Source organism: Tricharina praecox (assembly GCF_024521635.1).
Source record: "Tricharina praecox strain CBS 144465 chromosome Unknown BZA05scaffold_1, whole genome shotgun sequence".
NCBI classification, from domain to species: Eukaryota; Fungi; Ascomycota; class Pezizomycetes; order Pezizales; family Pyronemataceae; genus Tricharina; species Tricharina praecox.
In genome coordinates this window covers 2,365,061-2,385,938 of record NW_026250403.1, presented here as the reverse complement: position 1 = coordinate 2,385,938, position 20,878 = coordinate 2,365,061, and the positions used below count along the sequence as shown (strand labels likewise).

The window sequence follows — 20,878 nt, the reverse complement described above, 5'->3', positions numbered from 1 at the left end:
GGGGGGCCGGGGCGAATATTTGTTGCACATTGCACATTGCACATTGCGCATTTTCATGCTGTGTGAGCTTTGGAGGGAGACGACAGTCAATCCAATCAATCCAATCAATCCAATCAATCCAATCAATCCAATCAATCCAGTCAATGCAACGCAATGCAATGATGAGTATGCGGAGAGTAAGAGGTAGGTGACTACCAGGTATGTACTCTACCTGCTCTATAGATACCACAGTTAAGGCACACTGTCAGTCTGCCAGTCTGGTACGCGCATAGAGTACCCATCTATGTCGAATTCTTCACGTTGTGTGACCCCCAACAGCGACACATTCAATATACCAGGTAGGTGTCAGCTATATGCTATCTATGGGATTGTACCGGTATGTACGGTACTCTACGCAATCAACTGCGACTCCCCCTCCCCCGCAGTGTGCCGCAGTGTGCCGCAATGTATGTACTCTAAACGAGGTCGATATGATATGATACTACCACTGGAGGCAGTACATTTGGTAGGTAGCAACACTTTGAGAGTATGTAGTGTACGCGTTTCAAGCTTCCCGATCCGCCATCCACCGCCATCCACCGTCAGCCCTACCTACCCTACCCAGGTATACCCAAAAGCGGGCGATAGTTATCCGAGCAACTCCACTCTTTCAATATAATAATCCCCAGCCTGCAGCAATTATCCAATCCCTCTGTGGTGTAGTTGGTATCACACCGGACTGTAATAGTAAAGTTGTCATCCGTTGGTCACCAGTTCGACTCTGGTCGGAGGGACTATGTTTTTTGCCCGGCCACCAGACTGAGTCTGGGTTCCCTAGCTCCTGGAGTGCTGGTCTCGCGTGCGCCGCTACGGCAGGTGTCGGCGAGAACGGCAAGCAAGTAACCAACCACATGGAATACATGCCGGTAATGATGACACTCTACGCACAATAGTGGCCCTTGAATTCGAAGTTTTGGCATCAGGAGTGACACATACTTTTATTTTTACTGTAGAGTATGGTAGAGTACGGTGAAATAGACACGCTTGGCATCAGAAACTCCACGGGGACGAGTGGAATTGAGAGAATAGGAGAAAGGAAGGAAGGAAGGAAGGGCGGACTCAATCCGGCTAACTCGATAACTAAGGGATGTTTCTTCCGGGGAAAAGGCCGACGGATTGATTTCGATCGCACGTCGGGACTCGGGAGTGACAGCTTTGTGCGGAAACGGAAAAAACGATCAGCACTTTCCGAGGCTGGGGCCGGAACGAACGACGAACGACGAACGAACTGCAGACTGCTGCAGTTGATACTGCGGTTGATAATTAAAAAGGGCAGATCCAAATAGTTTCTCCTGCCAAGTTATAGATATACCTACCCGAAAGAACGTTAGTTAACGTGCTTTTGCCTGCCAACAAAGCGAATTCTTTCTCGCCGTTGGTTAGCGCTAGGTGGGTGGATGGGTGGGAGGGTGGAGGGTGGGGGGGGGGAGGGCAAAAGGCTCACCGATTTCGGCTAGGTTCGGTGGGTAGCTGTTGTTTTGGGGATTTCGGGCAATTTGGGGGGGCGCAGGCGGAGGCGGACGAGAAAGGAGGAGGGAGGATCGGATGCTAGGACCCCGTGGGTTATGTAGTGGGTTATCCTTGGTACATAGAAATCGATGAATCGTAGACGGTTTCATGCCTCGGTGGGTAGTTCCGCATATCTATGTGGAGTCGATGCCGTGAATTGGTGGATACTGGATACCCTACTGGACAGGAAAGTGCAGGATTCGGGGGGGGGGGGGGTTTCTTCGGCCCTCGGCTTGTCTGGATGCTGGAACGAGCCCCCGAGATGAGTGTATTCGGCAATCCCTCGAAACTCCCGGCCAACAAATAGAGTAGCAGCTAGAGCTGCATCCCGGGCTCGGTGGTCGTGAGATTCAATCGGTGTAGCATCCCGGCAAAGGGTGGTGGTTGCTTTTGTTCTGGCAAACGAACTTGAAAGCCCCGTGCATACCTGGTAGTTATGCGCAGACATAGACATCAAAGATGCACCAAATCCAACCTTTCGAATGTTCCGCTCGGCGCCGCCAGAGTGATCGTGGGCACAAACATGGAGAAGGTGTGTGTTTCCGGGTGGATTCGCGGCTCCCGACAGTCCATCCTTCATCCAGTCGGTAGCGAAACGACTCAACGATCTAGAATTCAGACGTTAGACGTTCCTGAATATAATTAGTGCTCTAATTTGTCCGGGTCGGCACGTTCGGCCTTCTCCGTGTTTATGAATCCATTCGTTATTGGTGGGGGGTTTAGTTCCGGCCGCGAAACCTCTAGTTGGAGAGAGGGAGAGAGTGAAATGCACACATCCTTGATGCACACATTGATCAGGGCTGGAGGTCAACGGAAAACTGCGTTCGGCGAGGAACCCTGGGCTTCTCTCCCTTTGTATCTCCCTCGAAGGTCGATGTTCGGTGAGGACTAATGGAAGTCTGTAATGAGCCGCCGGAGCCCCACCCTGGGAAAATTAGGATCTGTCAGTACAACATACCTGGATACTTGGTACCTACCGATGCATCTCCGGCGCACGGCTAGATTCGAGGAGTTAAAACCTCGCCTCCTTACTACTGTAGATTCCTGCAACGGTGGGGATTCTTGCTGCATTGGCGTCATTGGCACGCCTTCGAGACGGGGTTTTCCTATGCATATCTACATGGAGTAGATATATACACCTTGTGTGTGCATATGCACCTATTGGAGATGGGCTGGCGTCCCGCTTCCGGGCCGCGTTTCTGCTGTTTTTCGTGGAGACTGTGGCGACCGTGGGGCGGTTGTGCCGAAATTATTTGCCCAGCGAATCTGCTCGTGGGGACCGTGGATGGATGGATGGATGGACGCTGGAGGTTCTCAGGGAAGCGCGTGTTCGATATCCTTGCGTACAGCGGGCGGAACTTACTCCAAGCTTCCCTGACGTATTCAGGACTGGCTAGAGTCTCATAGGTTGTATACCTAGCACATAGAACCGAGCAAGCACTGCACCAACCCGTCGGTCTATAGTCGGATTCTATAGCATGCACCATATTTACATGGTAAATATCTCACCATCAACAATCATCCACGGCCGACTTCGGACATCGAGCACGAAGCCCATTACTCTAGATGCCTACCTATCTGGAGTATTCCCGCTTACTCTGCGTATGTGTGTACGTCTTCATTAATTTTGAGGCAGACCATATCATACCGAACACTGCGTTCCCCTTTCTGTAGCTTCCTCACTCACTCACTGCAGCATCCCCGTCGGTAACTGACAATATGCTCATGTCACTACTAGAGTGGTTACTGTAGTATCCATCGCCTAAGGGATGCCTGCCACTGCTCTGCCACTCTGCGCTGCCACCCTGCCTCCTCTCATCCTCCTCCTCGTCCCCGTCCCCGTCCTCCTCACCAACCACTTTACCGCGATTAGGCCGTGCACGTGCGCAGGCCTCCCCCGCTCGCCCAGGTTCTTGTCCCGTTTTGTCCCCCTCGAGGTGCCTAGTCGTGTTGGGCTGCGTACCGTCCAATGTTATGGATTTTGCCCCCGGTGATTGGCCGGCGCGGGCAAGGGGGGCCGGCGGGCATGGATCCCCCAGGTCATATATGCATGACCACCGGTAGAGAAATATCAGCTCTTGCGGTGCTGGTACCACTGGGGTGTTTCTCTCGCTGAACCTTCTCACTCCCCCGACTATTCACCACCTCGCCTTCTCTTCCTTCCTCTTCCCGTCCATCCCATACATCCGTTCGCTCGTTCGTCCGTTCGTTGTTCGTAGCGAGAGTGCCTCGTCGCGGAAGAAAAGGAAAAAAAGAAAGAAAGCTGGACCGTATGCACGACGACGTTCGGAAATGCAGAAGCTGGGCTCAATGTTACCGCTCTCCACCCTCGGTCCGTCATCCCGAGTCCTCGGCACCCTCGACTCCGTCCTGCGACGATGCCTTTTCCTCACCGTTCTGCTCGCCATCTTCGCCGTCGCCTCCGCGGATTCCGATGCAAGTACCACGAAAGCCGAGATCCTCGCCTTCGATCTTCTCCCCATCACCAATTCGACACGGAACGGTATCTTTGAGGTGACGCTCGGCGACGATGGCCAGAAAGTCGCTCTCCTGGCTTCGCTCTACACGAATTCCGATGCTATGATGGAGGTTCCGATCGCTGCGTTGTGCGCCACTAGTCAGGAGGGATGGAATCCAATTTTGCAGCCAACGGCGGGAACTGTGGTCGTGGTTGGAACGTCTAAATCGCAGGAGAGTAGCTTGATTGGGGCCGGACAGGTGGTTGTGAGGTGGAAATTGGGGCCAGCGTCGGATGCAAACGCAGTCGTCAGTCTGACGTTGAGAAAGGGTCGCGGTAGTAATGCCAAAAATGTTACCGTTGTTGAATGTGAGTGATATCGGGAGCATAGGAGCTCGTGCAAGATGGAGCTGACTCGGAAGCCGAACAGCCAAAATGGCCGACGACGGTGAATACCCGTGGAATGCAGCCGAGACCTTCCACGACGAGGGCCTTAAGAACGGAAACGATTACTCTCTGATGCTCTGGAGCGACTCACCTGCGCGACAGTCGATATCGGGATACTTCTCGTTGCAGACAACCACCAGCAGCGGAAGCGGCACCACTATCGAAGTCGAGACCCTCACTCCGGCGGAACTCAAACGACAACAGAAGTGCCTTAACTACCTGGCAAACGATGGAGGATATTATAATCAGTCTCTTGATTTGGATTTCACGAAACAAGAGTACTATCTAGACTCGTACAGAAACAATCGGACTGGATGGGAAATCAGCAACACGGGGGTGGGGACCACCACGTTGACGTTTGAGGGTCAAAGCGAAAAGGGGGCAAAATCGACGATGAACTTCAATGAATCTACCATGGACTTGATATCGAGCTCGACCCTGGGAAGGGGAATGTTTTCCCTCAGTATGCTGCAGGCTGCGAGGAATGCCCCGGTCCAGGAGATGAATGTCATCGCACTGAGTCTTGGAACACCGGGACATGCCGGCTCGGTAGTACTCGGAGGCTACGATGAGGCTTTGGTTGACAATACCCAGAGGGCAGTGTTCGACAAGGGAGATGAATTGCCTCATGCTTTCCATGCGTCCATGATAAAGCTCGCGGTTAAATCCGGCGAAACTTCGACAGCTGTCCTCGACGATCGTACCAATGCGGACTCCCGCACAGATGTGGGTCTTGTGTACGACGACTATGGTCTTCGTCTCTCGGACGACATCCTTGATTCCCTCTTGCCTCTCATTGGCAATCCCAAATTCGACAAGAATATCAATGGCTATGTCTACACTGGCACTCCTAAGACGGATTACAGCTTGAGCTTCACCCTGTACAATGGCTCCGCCGAAGTGATTATCAGTGTACCGGCGTCGTCACTCATCGTCACCGAAACATCGCTTGATAATCCTCTTACTCCCCACAACGAGACTGGCAAGACGTACCTTCGCATATCACCGACCACCGATGGCTCCGAGGAAGGACAATATCTCGGACGGTCTTTCCTACAGCACGCGTACATCATAGATTCACCGTCGACGATTGGAAAGTTCGTCTTGAGCGCACTCCCTTCACCTTACCCCGGCGAGAAGAGTTTGGTAGCCGCTTCGCCGTCGTCGATCGGAATCTTTGATGGCAAATTTTCGACCACGGACAGTGGACCAAATATTGGTCCCATGGTGGGTGGCATCGTGGGCGGTATTGTTTTCCTGGCGTGCATTATTATCGGAATCTTTTGGTATCTCCGTCGCAGAAACCGGCGATTTGGGCCGCATGGAGGTCGTCACAGCATCAACATCACCGATGCTTCTTCCTATGAAGGCGAATCTCCGCTGGGCCATATCGCACACCACCATCGTGGAGGAGAGAAAGGCATGGGCTCGGTTCACACGAATCCCTCTGCTCGGACCACAGCAACTATACCGATCCGTTACGCCCCCTCCTCGGCCCCCTCCTGGACACCTTCCTACGACAAGGAAAGCGTTTCTGCATATCCGTACTCACCACAACCACAATCGCCCGGCACCCCTCGCATCATCACCAGCCAACCGGTTATCAGCTTCTCTTCGACTCCGTCATCGTCTTCGCACAATAGCGTTCGCAGCGGCTCGCGGCGTGGGGATTCAATGCTCTCAGTTTCGCAGTCCGCGAAAATGCGTCGAACCAGCGAAGTATCAACCGTAGCGAGGGAGTACGATGCCATGGCCGAAGAGCCAGAGCCGGATGATTTCGTTGTCATCGCTACCGCCCAACCGATACCACAGCTATACCGATCGGCAACCGTGGGGAAAATGTACAAACCAGGAAGAGCACAGAATCTCGATAAGTTGACGCCACCACAAACCCCAGGAATCGTCAGTATCACTCGGAGCAAGAGCAAGAGCTCAACAGCCAGCGCCCCCGCCAGCAGTGGCGAAAAGCGTGGCCACGCACGAACCGCTAGTTTGGGACGTGTCATGACGCCTACCGAAGGCCCTACAGTCGTCACTGTTGGCCCAAAGAGTCCGAAGAGTCCTAAGGGCAGCGGAGGGATGTTACGCGGCAGTATATCGGGAAGTGGGGGTAGCAGCGGATCCCTCGAAAAGCTGCAGGAGGAAGGCATGGCAATTGAGATGCAAGCACGGCCGCAATCAACCACTCTTGTCGCGGAGTTGGACGGCGAGGATCACAACCGACCATTAACGACGCAAACGCAGTCCAGCGGAGCGCTGCTAACCCCACGATTTCCCACCACTTCGATTAACTCCTCGGGATCCCGCGCTGGAAGCATGATCTTGGACCAGGAAATGACTTTCACGCAAATAATCGATTCAACACAACACTCCCGCTCGGGCTCCTCACACACCGAGGAGGAGTTATCTATCCGAGTACGAAGAAGCAGCGAGGAGGTGTTCGGACTGAACGCGGCCCGGGACGATCAGTTTCCGCCTGGCCTGTCGGACGGTTGGCTCGCGAGTAGCGGTAGCAGCGGGACCAGTGGGGCGGAGAAGCCGGTCCGACAAGAACAATTCCGGAACTCGACAGCAGCAGGGAGCAAACGAAGTTCGAGGCGAAACTCTAAGCACGACGGTTAACTAAATATAATGTCCTATTTTCCTTTTTTTTATCTTACGAATTTTTTGGAGTTGACGGCTTGGCTTGTGTGTGGGAGGGGGTTGCAATGATGGGCCACTTGCAGGCAGGGCTCATGCAAATTTTTACTTATTCTATTCGGTGTACATACTATAGATCATTTTTCACTCACATAAACCCCCTTAGTTCCCCCTCACTTTTTTCTTTTTTTCTTTTTTGATGATAACTAGAGTGGGATCTCTTTTTCGTTCACACTTATGTACTGTCGGTGGAGAGGCTTGCGTTGTATTCTTCCGATGCCGTATATATACCCTGTATCTACGTAGCCTGTCAAAATACCAGCACAAATAACAGAGCTCTAAAGTACCTACACATGTCTGGGCTGTTCACTGTGAATCGTGGATTGATCATGTTTCTCGTGATTCGCTGTATCCACGCACCGTCACTCGCCGTCATGGATGAGATGGCAAATATAACTCCCTCTGGCCAACCAACAAGTTATTGGGAGATACCTCACCCACATCAATGCTCGAACAATCCGAGAATGCGGCAGTGGGAAGACCGATCCCGCCCTACCTGGACCTTCAACCTCGCCACGATCCGGAGGTCCACTTGTGATGGAAGAAGCTTGCAAGGAAGCGTAAAAGGGAAAGGGATGGAAGAAAAAGAATAGTTTCGTTTCGCCTCCACCTAGCAGTAGAGAAGACGAAGCCAGCAAAACAATATCCCTCCGACCAGAGTCGAACTGGTGACCAACGGATGACAACTTTGCAATTACAGTCCGGTGTGATACCAACTACACCACAGAGGGTTATACGCTAGCATTCTGTGCATTACAACCATATTCCGTCGGGGGAGGCGGTGGTGGTGCTGGTGGTGTTGGTGGTGGTGGTGCTGTGGCACGGGTATCACTCGCTCTGTTGGTACCGTAGCTGTTTGGGTTTAATGCGGTGCACCGCCTTTCTTCGAATTCTTATTTAAGTTCATGCAAACGGCGATCAACTGCGGAATTAGAACAAATACGTGTTCCTTGGGTGTCTGTTAAGTGTTGGCTAACGGCTCACGCAAATCGGTGTTGAAGCAGAATACGTGTTGTCAGAAACATGAGGTTCACGCCGGATTTGCTCAAACACTGCAGTCTGCAATTCCAAGCATCCAAGCTTACAAAAGTGGTTGGTAGATCACCTTACTGACACGGAGTGTTGCACGGTAAAGCATCGCCTGGCGAAGCTCCGTTCTCACTAGTAAACTGGCCTAGCTAGCATAGCATGGCAGTCATCCCGCGATGAACCACCTCCGCCTCGAAAAGGTACGGTACACAATCCGCTCATGGAGCAACAATTCAGTTTTCAAATGCATCTAAAACCAATCTATCCACTCCATCCATGGTTCATCACGGTCCATCAATCACCATCATCATCTCAACCCCCCCGCTCTCCTTATGAATCCTGTTCGTTGCAAAGTAAACCCCAGTTATATGTATCCATCCCGTCCCCCATCCGCAGCAGCAGCAGCAGCAGCAGCAGCGTCACTATGTTTCGTAAAATTCCGTGAAATAACAGAGGACGAAAAGAGCAGTGGGTACGAGATACCAGTCGAAGCTAGGTAAGAAACCCGACCCCCCTCTCAAAACGAGAATAACAACGTAGGAAGAGAGAGACAAGGAGACAAGGCTCGAGAGGAAGAAAACTAAACTACAAGAATCGAAAGTCGAAATCGAATAAGATTGAAAGGAAAGGGAAGGAAAAGAGACAACAACAAAAACTAGGGGAATTTTATATACACCAAAATGCCCAACCCAAAGCAAAAACAAAGAAAAGAAAACAAAAAAGAAAGAAAGAAGAAAAAAAGATCCTTATCCACATTGCTCCCCATGACCATGACGACCATTCCCATTTCCTGCATCCACTTCGTATCGTATGTACTACGCATACTACAATACTCATAATTAAGGAATAAGGGACATGTCATCCAAACTCCACTTCCTGAGCCCGTCGAGACATCAACCATCCTCCACTCCCTCCCCCACTCCCTCCCCCTCCCCCACCCCCGCCCCGCCACGGATCCTACGGCCGGAAGGACCTCTTAAGGGAACTTGTACCAAGCACAATCACAACCCGCCCCTTCCTTCCATCCCCACCCAGCCCAACAAAAAACAAAAAAAAAAACGCAAGCACAAAATACAAGCACACAAAAAAATGCATTCAACGCCCCGACCGTGTAAAAATGCTGGTAAACCCCGTAACAATCCTCTCAAAGATCCCCCGGCCTTGTAGTCACCTCTGCCTGTGTCTGTCCCGCTCCGCTCTTTCATCGCCCTCGCCGCGCGTCCGCTGCCGCTGGTGCTCCCGCTCCCGCGGCTGCTCACTGACGAATACCCGCGGTGATATCGGCACCCGTGGCGACCGCGGCGAGGACGGCTCGACGATGGCCCGCTGCCGCTCGATCTCCTGCACAATGTCTACAGCCTCCTGGTCCCTCATCTTCTGTGCCTCCGCCTCCTCCAGCTCTCTCTTGTCCCTTTCCTTCAAGTCCTCGATCTCCCTATCCCTGCAGTGGGGACTTCCCGGTGATGCGTGATCCGCGCTCGGTAGCAACTCCTTGATGGTCATACTAAGTTCCTTGAAGTCGACCGGCTTGGTCACATATCTGCTGAACCCCGCCAGAGTGCATTTATCGGCGACGTCACTCATGACATTTGCCGATAGTGCAACTATGGGCACAGGGTCCAACCCCCTCTCCTTCTCCCACTGCCGTATCTCCGCTGTCGCTTGGAAACCATCTTTCCGGGGCATGTGGAGGTCGCACAAGATCAAGCCGTAGTGGCCCGGCGGGTTCGAGAAGACCTTCTCAACACACTCTTCGCCGTCGCTCGCCGTTTCCACCTGTAGTCCGACTTTATCCAGGAAACGGAGAAGAACTTTCTGGTTGACCCTGTTATCCTCCACCAGTAGAACCTTGTATCCCTTATTTCCAACATCATGCTCCAGCCGGCTAAAGACCCTCTTCTGAGTCTCCACAACCTGCTGGGCCGAGTCCCGGTACCGGTCCATCGAGGCATCCCGTTCCTTTGCTGGATCAAAGACATCCCCAAAACGACTGGGTTTAATCGGCTTGTAGATGAACTGCAGCCGAATTCCCAATTGGTCACACGCCTCCGGCGCATTCTGAAGGATCGCTTGTCTTTGCGTAGGGTTAGTCAGCACCAGAACGGTCGTCTGCGAATGAATCGGATTCTCGAGAAGCCGTGAAATCAAGTTGATTATCTCCGAGTGATCCGGGAGACTGATTACCAGGTGTGTGAACACCACAGGATCGTCGCCGGCTATGAGCTCGCGACATTCCGAAAACTTCTCGACACAGGTGATCTGGTTAGGGATATTCTTCGGCAATGTGACCTTGATGTGGTGCGATATTGCTATGCGACTGAAGGGTTGCTGGGACACTATCAGGATGGAGAACATGGGGGGAATCGCAGCTTTGCCGATCGCCGCATCAACCGAGGCTTGCTTCTCGACCGTATGGGGACGGGAATCCTGCGAGTCGTTGTACTTCTGTTGAGCCTCGCTGGGCAAGGACAGTCGCATCGAAGCAGGATCCGTTGGCGAAGGAATCGCATATTGTCGCAGAGGAGAGTCGTTCGGCATGTCCGGATGCCCCGATGCGATGGACCGAATCGAAGCAGCGGCACTCGACGGCGAAATTGTGGACGGAGTCGATTCTTCCGTGTGCGAAAGGGCTGGCGGCGAGTCGACGAAACGGTCCGACTCCATCACATGCTCGAGAGTGTTCGGGAGAGCTCCACCGGGAGAAGGTGCGCTGATGCTTCCAGGAGTAAGGGTGGTCTCCGAAGGTGCGGTGGGGACCTTGAACTTGGCGCTCCCAACGAAAGTCCTACGAACAGTCAGCCTATATGGTCCAGCCAAAATCCAGCCTTCAGATTTCCACTCACGATCCCTTGCCCTTCTCGCTCCGGGCAGTGAGTTTTCCACCGTGAAGCTCGACCAGCTGTCGCGAAATAACCAAGCCTAAGCCACTACCGCCGTGCGCCCGTGTACTAGAACCGTCGATCTGGCTAAAAGGCTTGAACATGTACTCCTCATCCTTTGTATCAAAGCCCGGGCCAGTATCATGGCATTCGAACTGGAGCATGACTTCGTCTTCCTTGAGGCCCTCCGCCGTCTTGACGACCGAACATCTCGAAAATACTTCGCCTTTGCTGGTGAATTTGATCGCATTCTGTTACGTTGGTTAGAATTACACACCCATTGTCATGTAAGTAAATCCCAAAGAATAAGGAAGCATACCCCTATGATGTTGAGCAACACTTGCCTCAATCTGACCCTATCACCGCACACAACAGGTGGAACATCGGTATCCACGATGAAATTTAACTCCAGATCCTTAGCGATAGCCATTGTGCTGAGAAGTTCATGAGCATCCTCGACCAATGAGTTCATCCGGAACCATTCGGGATTCAACCGCATCATGCCGGCTTCAACCTTGGAAAGATCCAGGATGTCATTGATGACGCTCAATAGACCATCGGAGCTCTGGGAAATGGTGTGGCAATAGTCGAGTTGCTCTCCATTCAGCGGTGTGTCCAGTAAGAAAGTGACCATTCCCGATATGCCGATCAGAGGTGTTCCTGCATTTCCCGGAAAAGTCAACAAACACGGCTCGGTATTTATCTCACAACAGCAACACGCAGTAGAGAGGCCATACGAATTTCGTGGCTCATATTCGCGAGGAACCGAGTCTTGCTGTCCATAGTTCTTTGCGCCGCCTCGTTGGCTTCCTTCAGCTTTTGCTCCAGGAGCTTGTGATCGTTAATGTCCGTGCACGTCCCGAACCAGAGTCCCTCCGCGTTGTCGGCATTCGAATCCACACTGACACATCGAACCAGGTGCCACCGGTAATCACCATGCTTGTCCTTTAGCCGGAGCTCGGTCGAGAATGTCGGCTTGTCATCGTCCATCTCCGTTTTGCCCATCCCTTTGCCCGCCCCACCAGACCATTCATGGCCGTACCTCCTGCCCTGGTCGGGAAATGAAGTTTTGTCACCATCCGAGAAACCGGAAAAGGGAGAACCATTGCCGGGTAAACAACATTTATGTCTGTCGGTTGGATGCACATATTCCATAAACCCGAGTCTGAGGGCTTCCTCCAATGTCTGACCGGAGTATCCGAGCCATTGGGTGTTGGCAAAGGTGATTCCGTCATTGGCCGTGGCGGCAAACACAATCTGGGGACTCGAGTTCGCCAGGCTCCTGTACTTATGCTCACTCTCGGCCATCTCTGCTTGCCTCGCTGCATTGACTTCGGCTAGCCGCTGGTCGTGGATGTCCATATTTGTACCAAACCAGTGAACGATGATCCCTCGCTGATCTCTCAAGGGCACTGCTCGAACCATAAACCACCGGTAATCGCCATCGAACCGTCGTACGCGCATTTGGTGAGAGAAGGGCTCTCCTTTCCGAATAGCGATTCCCCAACGGCGAAGATACTCATCCCTATCCTCCGGGTGCAAAGCATCCCACGGAGCCTTCATGAAATTTTCGGCCGTTGTACCTCTGTACGCTAGCATCCGCGCATTGACCCAAGTGATTACCCCTGTACCTGGGATGGCGGTGAATACATGGACCGGAATGGAGTCAATAATCGTTCGCAGAAGCCGGTTCGATGGAGGGGGCATCTCATGGATGTTCAGGTGGTCCGCCCTTCTGCGGGCCGAACCGCTCCGCCTACCGGAAACAAAAGCAGCAGTGCCCAAAGACTGGAAAGTGGTCGCATAATCGGCGCCGTAAGAATGAAGGTATGAGTGACCGCGACTCGCACCTACTCTCCTTTGCCTCACCGTGTTTCGTGGCTTGCGTTCTGTCGAAGTTTGGGCCTGACCTTGGGCCGGGACTGGAACTGAAGGAGGCACAATGTTGTTGTTTTCAACCTGTTTTCCCTTATCCTGAGACATCTGAGTCGGGGTCGTTTCATCCGAATCGGGGACCGTCATGGGAGGCAGCGGACGTATGAAAGTCGATTTCTTCGGAATGGCGGTGGTGTTGTTTGCGGCGTGGGCGGGTGGTTCAGGAAAGTAACCATTCTCTTTGCCTTTATCGTTCGTCAGCAGCTCTTCATCTCCCCGCATGAGTAATCGGGCTTCGAGACTGGTATATGACTCCGGATCCTCGCCTTTCGGCACCACCGATGGCACTGCTCCGCTGTGTTGGCGACTAAAGATCGGCGGTTGTCTGATTCTGGGAAAATAACCGTCATCACCACCGCCACTGAGAGGACTGAAGGGTGTAACGGACTGGCTGGTCTCGGACTTGCCGGAGGGTCCATGGCTGACGGTGCCGGCAGAAGCGTTGTCCCACATCGGACTGGCAACGTTCGAGATGGTAAAAGCACTGCTGCTGTCCGACGGACTGGTTACACTCCCTCGCAAGGTATCCGGCGATGCGAACCCCCCGGACATGTAGGAGAGCTGTCGCGGAATCCCCGGTCTCCGGGATGTGCGCTTCTTCCTGAACGAATTGAGTTGACTCAGTACACTCGAGTGTGTGCTGGCCAATGAGAAAGCTGTCGCGACTAGTGGGGCAAAATGAGAGAGGGAGTGAATGAGATTGCTTGGGTAAGGAATGACAGGGCTCAGCATCGACAGAATAGCAATCGGCGCCTTCTTCTTCTGTTGCCTGCCGATATCATCCATCGAAATGCTTGTGGCGTTGAACATCCGCCCAGTGGAACCCGCCGCGGCATCTGTCGTATTACCACCCAGGTTGAGGCCTTTGGACTGGCTCGGATGAACGAGCGGTATGTGGATAACCGTCCACGAACTTTCGCAACCTATTGCATTCACGGGTTCTTGGGCGGAATAAACAGGGCTATTGGTGGCTGGATTGAACGTCTCTTCATCGACCTTTGGCGGCGATGCGAAGAAGGGGTTCTCCGAAGAGTCGGGTCGGGGGGCCGGGGAAGGAGCGGGGGACTGGCTCCAAGGAGAAGTGATGGGCTGCTCGTACTCCTCGTAAGAAGACGCTCGATTAGGCGATTGAGCTCGGGATTGGACGTGGTGCAAGTGCTGCTGCGTCGAATAGTACTGCAGCACCGGATTGTGGGCGTAGTTGTCTTTGGACGACGGCTTTCTCCTCCTTCGGCCTCCCTTACCGACGAAGAACAACGGCGTCGGAGGCTGCGAAGGCGCCCGGAAAGGCGAAGTCGGCATGTCGAGCTTCCCCAAACCCATAGTCGCTTGGATACCGGCGGTCGGGGGCGGCATCTTTCCATCGGACGAAGAATTTGACGGTGACGATTTCGTGCTCTCCATGTCCTTCCGCCTCTTCTTCTCCTTCTCCTCGAGATGCGTCTTCACGTCACGGTATTCCCTGCTCAGGACTACCGTCTTTCCACGTTGCAGAACCCTGCTGACCCCCGTCTCATCCAGCAGCGCATCCGCCTCGTAGTTCAATGGCTGGAGCGTGGGAAACACCCTCCCCTTGACCTCGCTCTCATCCGACCAGAATGTCTTATCCTGCTCCGGTGCTTGCGCCGCATCGATCCCCCCCGCCGGAGATTCCGGACCCTCTCTGGGTGACGCACCGCTTGTGACCGATATCCAATCAGAGTTGTTGGTAGCGTCCGGGGGCGAGTCCTGCATATCGACGGTCACCGGTCCGAACGGACCATCCAGACTCGTATCGATCTGTACCGGCTCTGTTGTCGTGTCCAGATCCATCTCTCTCGTGCAGTCCATCGTCATCATCTGTCCACCAGCTTGTTCCACAGACACATTAGGGGGTGGCTCTTCTTCCTTAGGGATTGCCACACCTTGAAATGCATCGTCCTCCTCCGAATAATCCCCACCGTCAGGATCACCTACCCGACCTCGGTCATCTCCCATGTAGGTCAGAGATAGTTTATCGTCCTCTGCCATGTTGAATGTTGCCTTCTGGCCCCAGGGCGTGTTTTCCAGATCCGTCGAATCCGACGGCACCGCCAATGTAACCCTCTCCGCCTTGTAGCACATGGTGGCGATCTTGACCACGTTGCTCCAGAACGCCTCGACGCCGGGCTCCGAGTGCAACAGTAACGTCAGATCGTACATGTTCGGGGTCGGGAAATCCGGATTCTCGTAGGTTGAGGCGGGATTCGAGCCCGGGGGGTGGAACGCCACGGATGCTGGCGTCGGGGCACCCGAAGGCAGCAGTTTGTCTAACGGACCAATACCAGGGGAATTAAACGAGGCACCGATCGTGGAGGAGGATACGCTCCTCATTCGACTCATCTGCGGAAACGGATACGCCGGAGACATCATCGCGGGGGAGGAACTGTTCTGTGTGTACGAGCGAGTCTGCGCGGGGACATCGGCGGTCGAGGAGTATTGGTTTAGCTTCGACGGCTGAGATGACCGTACGGCCGCTGCTGAGGCTGATGGAAGTCTCGACGACGAGGACGGGGATGCCTGCGTTGTGGTGGTTATTGTTGTTGACGTTGCGGCCGACGACGTTGTTGCTGCAGTTGCGGTTGTCGCCGTTGTTGTTGTCGGCTTGGTTGTGTTGTGCAGCAGCTCTTGTGGAGAATTCTCGGCGGTAGATAGTGGCGGCGAGTTGGAGGCGAATGTGGCATGGTGGAGGCGACTACGCTCCCGTGCCCGATTTTGCGATCGCATCACTGCCTTCGGAGTAGTTAGAATCCGAACCGTCCACCTTGCCAGAGCAGCAGCAGTAACGACAGCGAGGACGGACAGAACTAGAAAGTCTACGGCACCGAGGGCAAATACCTCTTTGAGACTCTCTATTGACTGAAGACCATGCGATACAACTCCGTTGACGGGCCCAGGACCAGACCCAGCAGAACTTGAACCTCCGCTGCTGCTGCCACCACTACCACCTATTGACATTCCCGAGCCCAATCCCGCCAGCCGAGAACTGGTTGCAGCCGCCGCCGCTGCCGCTGCTGCCGGGTCTTCAGGGCCGTTACTCGACAACGAGAGGTGGTGTCGCGACAGGGAAGCAAATGTAGCGGAAGAGCCCGAAAGATGGGGCAGATGTGGAGGAGTTTGCACGGCCGATGACGGCGGAGATCCCGACGACCCTGAGCCTATCCGCGATATTGATAGCGCGGTAGAAGGATCGCTGGAGTGTGGGTTATCGGGGCGATTTAGGTGATGGTGGTATTGGTGTTTGACGTTGGGGATGTTGTGACGACTTGTGGAAGAGGAGAATGACGCCCGAGTTGTAGGGGGCGACCTGGGCGGCGAGCTCATGGTATTTTCTTGAGAATTCCAGGGCGGCGACCGGGGCGGAGGCTGGCTACGTCGGTCGGGGGGTGCGGGTGGGGTTGGGGGAGTGTTTGTTTAGGATTTTGTGGAGGGGGGGTGGTAGTAGGATAGTGGGTGGGATTGGGTTGGATATGGGGGGGTATTTTGGGGGGAGGGGGGTTGTTTTTTTGATGGGGGGGGGGGGGGGGGGTGGGTGGGTGTGGTGGGATTAGAATTTAGGAGAGAGTTGAGTTGAGTGGTTAGTCTTTGGAATGGGCTTTCGGTAAGGGCAAGCAGGGAGGCAGGGCACGCCAGACGAGTGGAGAGAGACTGGGGGGTTTGGAGAGGAGAGCTGGGGGAGTTTTTGGGAGTGTGGTCACTACTGTATTTGGCTGGCTGGCACTGGAAGGGAGGATATTGTAGTTGTAGGAACTGGCAAGAGAAGTTGATTAGATTTTTGAGTGTGGCAGTTCGGACTAGATGTGGCAGTGGCGGTGGTGGCAGTGGCAGTGATAGTGGTTGTGAATTGGCGGAGAGGCGACGGGGATTGTTGTCGTTGTTGTTGTCGTTGTTGGTAGTGGTGGTGATGCACAGTCCGCGAAGGTGGTTGTTATTATGACGTCGGCGTCTACCGGCGATTGTGACATCAATACCTATCTGGGGGAGACTGTTCGCTTGTGGCGTTGGACCCTCGGGATTTTGGCGGAGATTGATGATTCAAGAAGACTCTGGGAGGGGGTTGGTTGGTGGGGGGAAAGGCGGGTACCGTAGTGGTGGCTTTCGGCAAGACAAACAAAGACGCGCGCGAGATGTGGATGCAAGGGCGGGAGAGAAAATAAAATAAAAGAATCCGACGAGATACGAGGAGATGGAGTCGTAGAAGAGGACGGGGGGGGAGGGAAGAACGAGAGAGTCAAGAAGAGTTCGAGGGAAGAAGTTGATGACAATTATGATGCTGACGATAATAGGTCACGATGATATGGGGGTTTTTTTTTGGGGAGGGGGGAGGGGGGAGGATCTTTCTTTCATAAAGTCTTGGAGTAACGATTCTGTGCTTACATAGTAGCGAGCGGCAAGGCTTCTACTTGTTGCGTATACAATGTACGTCGTCGTCGGCGGCGGTGAACGAGTGAGAGAAGGGAGGAAGGAGGGAGAGAAACGGATAGAAGATTGAACCGCCGGTGACAGGAGAGCAGCGGCTGCACGGTGAGAGGGCAGGGGGGCAGGCAATTATTCTTACGGGCCTATGACCATTACCATAACCATCACTGGGGGCCATGTCCAGCACCGATTATGGCCGGCCTGATGGTGGTGGTGGTGGTGGTGGTGGTGGTGGTGAAGCTGGTGGTGGTGGTGGACAAACAGATCTTACAGAAGCGGACGGACTCGAGTCGACGACGCGGGCTCATTACGACTCTGACGGCCGTCGAGTCAGACTCAGACATGGGCTGGACAAACCTGCTATATACACCAACGATAACGGCACCGGCATGATTGTCATCGCCGTAACCAGCCACGAAAGGCCTGAAGTGCAACAGAAGGCCGAGCGAGCGATCGAACGAGCGAACGAACAAGGCGGCGGCGGCCGTGATGGGCTGGCTATTGATGTGCAGTCAGGCTCAGTGCCCACTGGAGCTGAGTATGATACTATCATACAGTGCCCTCCACTTCCTCCGGCGATCTTGTCCTCTTCTCGGAATGAACGATGAACGGGCTAATCGACCGATCAAAAAGACGGGACAGGTTACCACCTACTCTGCGCATCCGCTCTGTCCGTTCGATCGCCTTCGGTCTCCATTCTCACCAACACATAGGGACCCGGCACACCAGCATCATCTTGCTCGGCCTCCTCGGCACAGGATCCATTCCACTCCACTCGCCTTCTGCAGCCAGGCGGAGAAAAGGAAAAAAGACCGGCCACTTGATTTCGACGATCAACGAGTGGTCCTCGGGATCCAATCCCTCCTCCCCGTCCAGCTCGCCTCGTCCTCAGCCAGCCACATATATACGGACCCCCGACGGGTGCGCGGCTCGCAGCTCGCAGCCAGGCCTTCCCGGCAGTTCTGCCTACACAAGTACTTGGGTGTAGGTACTACATGGAACACGCTTCACACGGTGGATGCTGGATGGCTGGATGGCAGGATGACTGGATGGACATGGTGGGGAAGGAAGAAGGAGGAGGAGAAGGGAGGAAGGGAGGGCAGAAGGGTACCTTGGTGCCTACTCTACTCTAGAGGCACGGGGTGGTAAACTATCAGTGTGAGACTCTAGAGCAAGGGTGGCTCTCCTCCGTAGTTCGGAACGATCCCGTTCTCGGTTCCCTGTCCAGCATCAAGGAGAGTTAGGCGTCCGTCCGCCCAAGCAACCAGCCGCAACGGACGAGCGAACGGAAGGAAGGAAGCACGATGGAAGGAAGCAAAAGAAAAATCGGTCGAGACGACTGACCGAAAGGAAGGAGCAGAGAAGCAGATGAATTGCTGGTGATGGGATCGTTTTTAGTCAAGTCCCAATCCCACTCCATCTAGGTAGAGTTACGGGACCGGCCTGCCCGCGTGCGCGCGCCGCCGCCGTCGGCTAGAGTAGTGAGTAACGCCAAACAAATTGGCCCCCCCCCGTCTCCCGCTTGACGCTCGACATCATCGGAGGAGAAAAGAAGGAGAAAGATGTCAAAAACCACCACCACACCCCGACGAGAACCACAACACACGAATATAAAAACCAATTTCTCGAGAGAGAACAGCGCAGCACCAGAAGTTAATCGATTAATCTTCTCTCTACGAATTGCTGCACTTCTTTCTCCAACGACAATTTCTGCGCAGAGCAGCACGCTGCTGCGAACAATATCCAACCTTTTCGCAGTGGAGGTGGTGGTGTAGCGTGGTGCGGAGCGGTGAGAAAAAGCAGACACACGCGCGCACTGTGACATCATTATGCAGGGCATTAAGGGTATTCCGTCGACAAGGATGTGGATGCCTCTTTGCAAGACACCCACATATGACGTATGTGCTGCGGTCTCGAAGCCTGTTAAATCCGGACCAAGTTCAACCACCCAGGAAGTGCGATCGTAAGGACCTTCCCCGAACGCCCCCCTTTATTTCGCGCGGACGAGTGAGAGCGCTGGTTCGCACAGCACACCCACCACAGCACAGCAAGAAACAAGCGAAATGGTTTTTTCTGTTCTGGCTTGGCTGGGTTTTTGCTCGTGGCTGCACGTGCGCGGGAGCAGATCGTGCGATGTCGATATGTACATATGTATTCCGCTAGCCGGCAGCAGAAAGGGAACGAGGAAGTACTCGTACAGTCGTACTCTAGCTAGACTTTAGAGGCTCAAGCACTTTGTTTTCCTTCTGCTTCTCAGCCGCGCTCACGGCGAGAGAACGAGTCACCCTGGAGGCTGAAGACACTGGACAGTCAGGAAGAAGCAAGTCATCCCCACCGCGACGATATCGTTCCACCTCCACTTCGTGAAAAAAAAAATCCCGAAAAACCCACAACCGAAAACGACTGCATAAACCTCCGTCTTCTCTCTCCCCTCCTCTCCCCACCACCCTCCTCAATCCCCTCCCACCCCCTCCGCCCCTCCGGAATCCCGACCAGAGACACGCGAGAACCGCGCCGGCGGGGCGGTAGCATCCTCACCGCTCCCTCTCCGGATGGCTAGAATCTTCTCGCATGATTTTTTCCTGCTTCGCTCAGTGTTTGGTACCTACCTTGCTTACCTACCGTATGTTATGTATGCACATCCATAACATAACATAGCAGGCCCATGGTCAGGTCCCAGGTTGCGTATGTCAAGCACGTATGATCTAGGTACCGTACATACACCACACACATACATACACCACATACATACACCACATACATACACCACATACATACACCACATACATACACCACATACATACACCACATACATACACCACATACATACACCACATACATATCGTGGTCCGTAATGCACTTGTGGAGAACACACTACTGCCCGTGGGCCCCCCTCCATCATGGCCCCTTTCACCGATCGAGATCTAGCCAGCAAACATTCAGATCTGGAGTCGAGATGGAAGGGGCACACACCACACACCCACTACTTGCCCCGATCCGGGCAGGTGACTGGGAAACCGGGCCAGGAGGGTTAGGGTACTTGGCTAGCATGTACTGTACTTCCGGGACGTGGAGCGGCGAGCCTACACACTCTCCATCATACTAGTAGCTGTGAGCCTGTGTCAGTACGATATACGCATCATGTGCTGATGGATGGATAGATACAGCCCATGCGAAGTACACTACATACTCTACCTCATACACTCCAATGGTACCTATCGTGCCCGGCATCCTGCTCGATTCTCGTTGAGAGACAAAGAAGAAGAAGGGAAAAAAACAAGACTGTCAACTACACAACGACGAGTAGAAGCAGAGAATCGACTCCATCCCCGCTTCGCGAGCAGACGCACGGAGAAAACTAGAGGACGGTTCTCTAACGGGAGTAGTGTTGTGTTGGGAAAAAACAAAAAGAGGAAAAGAAAGAAAAAAACAAGCAGTTGCTGTG

At 53.8% G+C, this 20,878-nt stretch overlaps 3 protein-coding genes and 2 non-coding genes across 5 annotated transcripts; 3 read left to right on the top strand and 2 right to left on the bottom strand.

The window, feature by feature from the left end:
* Nucleotides 1–687: 687 nt before the first annotated feature.
* BZA05DRAFT_t10 lies at nucleotides 688–773 on the top strand. Its single transcript has one exon. It is a non-coding gene; the product is annotated as a tRNA-Tyr (tRNA).
* Nucleotides 774–3,609: 2,836 nt separating this feature from the next.
* BZA05DRAFT_432815 (uncharacterized protein) lies at nucleotides 3,610–7,446 on the top strand. Its single transcript, XM_051486234.1, has 2 exons — nucleotides 3,610–4,375; nucleotides 4,437–7,446. Exons 1-2 carry the CDS (start codon nucleotides 3,841–3,843, stop codon nucleotides 7,073–7,075), a joined length of 3,174 nt encoding a protein of 1,057 aa, XP_051344608.1. The 5' UTR covers nucleotides 3,610–3,840; the 3' UTR covers nucleotides 7,076–7,446.
* A 352-nt stretch (nucleotides 7,447–7,798) lies between these two features.
* On the bottom strand, nucleotides 7,799–7,884 carry BZA05DRAFT_t8. The gene has a single exon. It is a non-coding gene; the product is annotated as a tRNA-Tyr (tRNA).
* Nucleotides 7,885–9,349: 1,465 nt separating this feature from the next.
* BZA05DRAFT_440611 (uncharacterized protein) lies at nucleotides 9,350–16,338 on the bottom strand (the record flags this gene model as incomplete). The annotated part of the gene is made up of 4 exons (XM_051486608.1): nucleotides 9,350–10,967; nucleotides 11,026–11,312; nucleotides 11,381–11,721; nucleotides 11,799–16,338. The coding sequence occupies 4 exons, from the start codon at nucleotides 16,336–16,338 to the stop codon at nucleotides 9,350–9,352; spliced, it is 6,786 nt and encodes a 2,261-aa protein (XP_051344607.1).
* Nucleotides 16,339–17,635: 1,297 nt separating this feature from the next.
* BZA05DRAFT_19610 (uncharacterized protein) lies at nucleotides 17,636–18,765 on the top strand. The gene has a single exon (XM_051479444.1). The coding sequence runs from the start codon at nucleotides 17,923–17,925 to the stop codon at nucleotides 18,580–18,582; it is 660 nt and encodes a 219-aa protein (XP_051344606.1). The 5' UTR covers nucleotides 17,636–17,922; the 3' UTR covers nucleotides 18,583–18,765.
* The last annotated feature ends 2,113 nt before the right edge of the window (nucleotides 18,766–20,878 follow it).

Coding starts and splice junctions, on each gene's coding strand:
- BZA05DRAFT_432815 (XM_051486234.1), top strand. CDS start 3,841: ATGCAGAAGCTGGGCTCAATGTTACCGCTCTCCACCCTCGGTCCGTCA. Junction 4,376..4,436: donor AAATGTTACCGTTGTTGAAT/GTGAGTGATATC, acceptor GAAGCCGAACAG/CCAAAATGGCCGACGACGGT.
- BZA05DRAFT_19610 (XM_051479444.1), top strand. CDS start 17,923: ATGGGCTGGCTATTGATGTGCAGTCAGGCTCAGTGCCCACTGGAGCTG.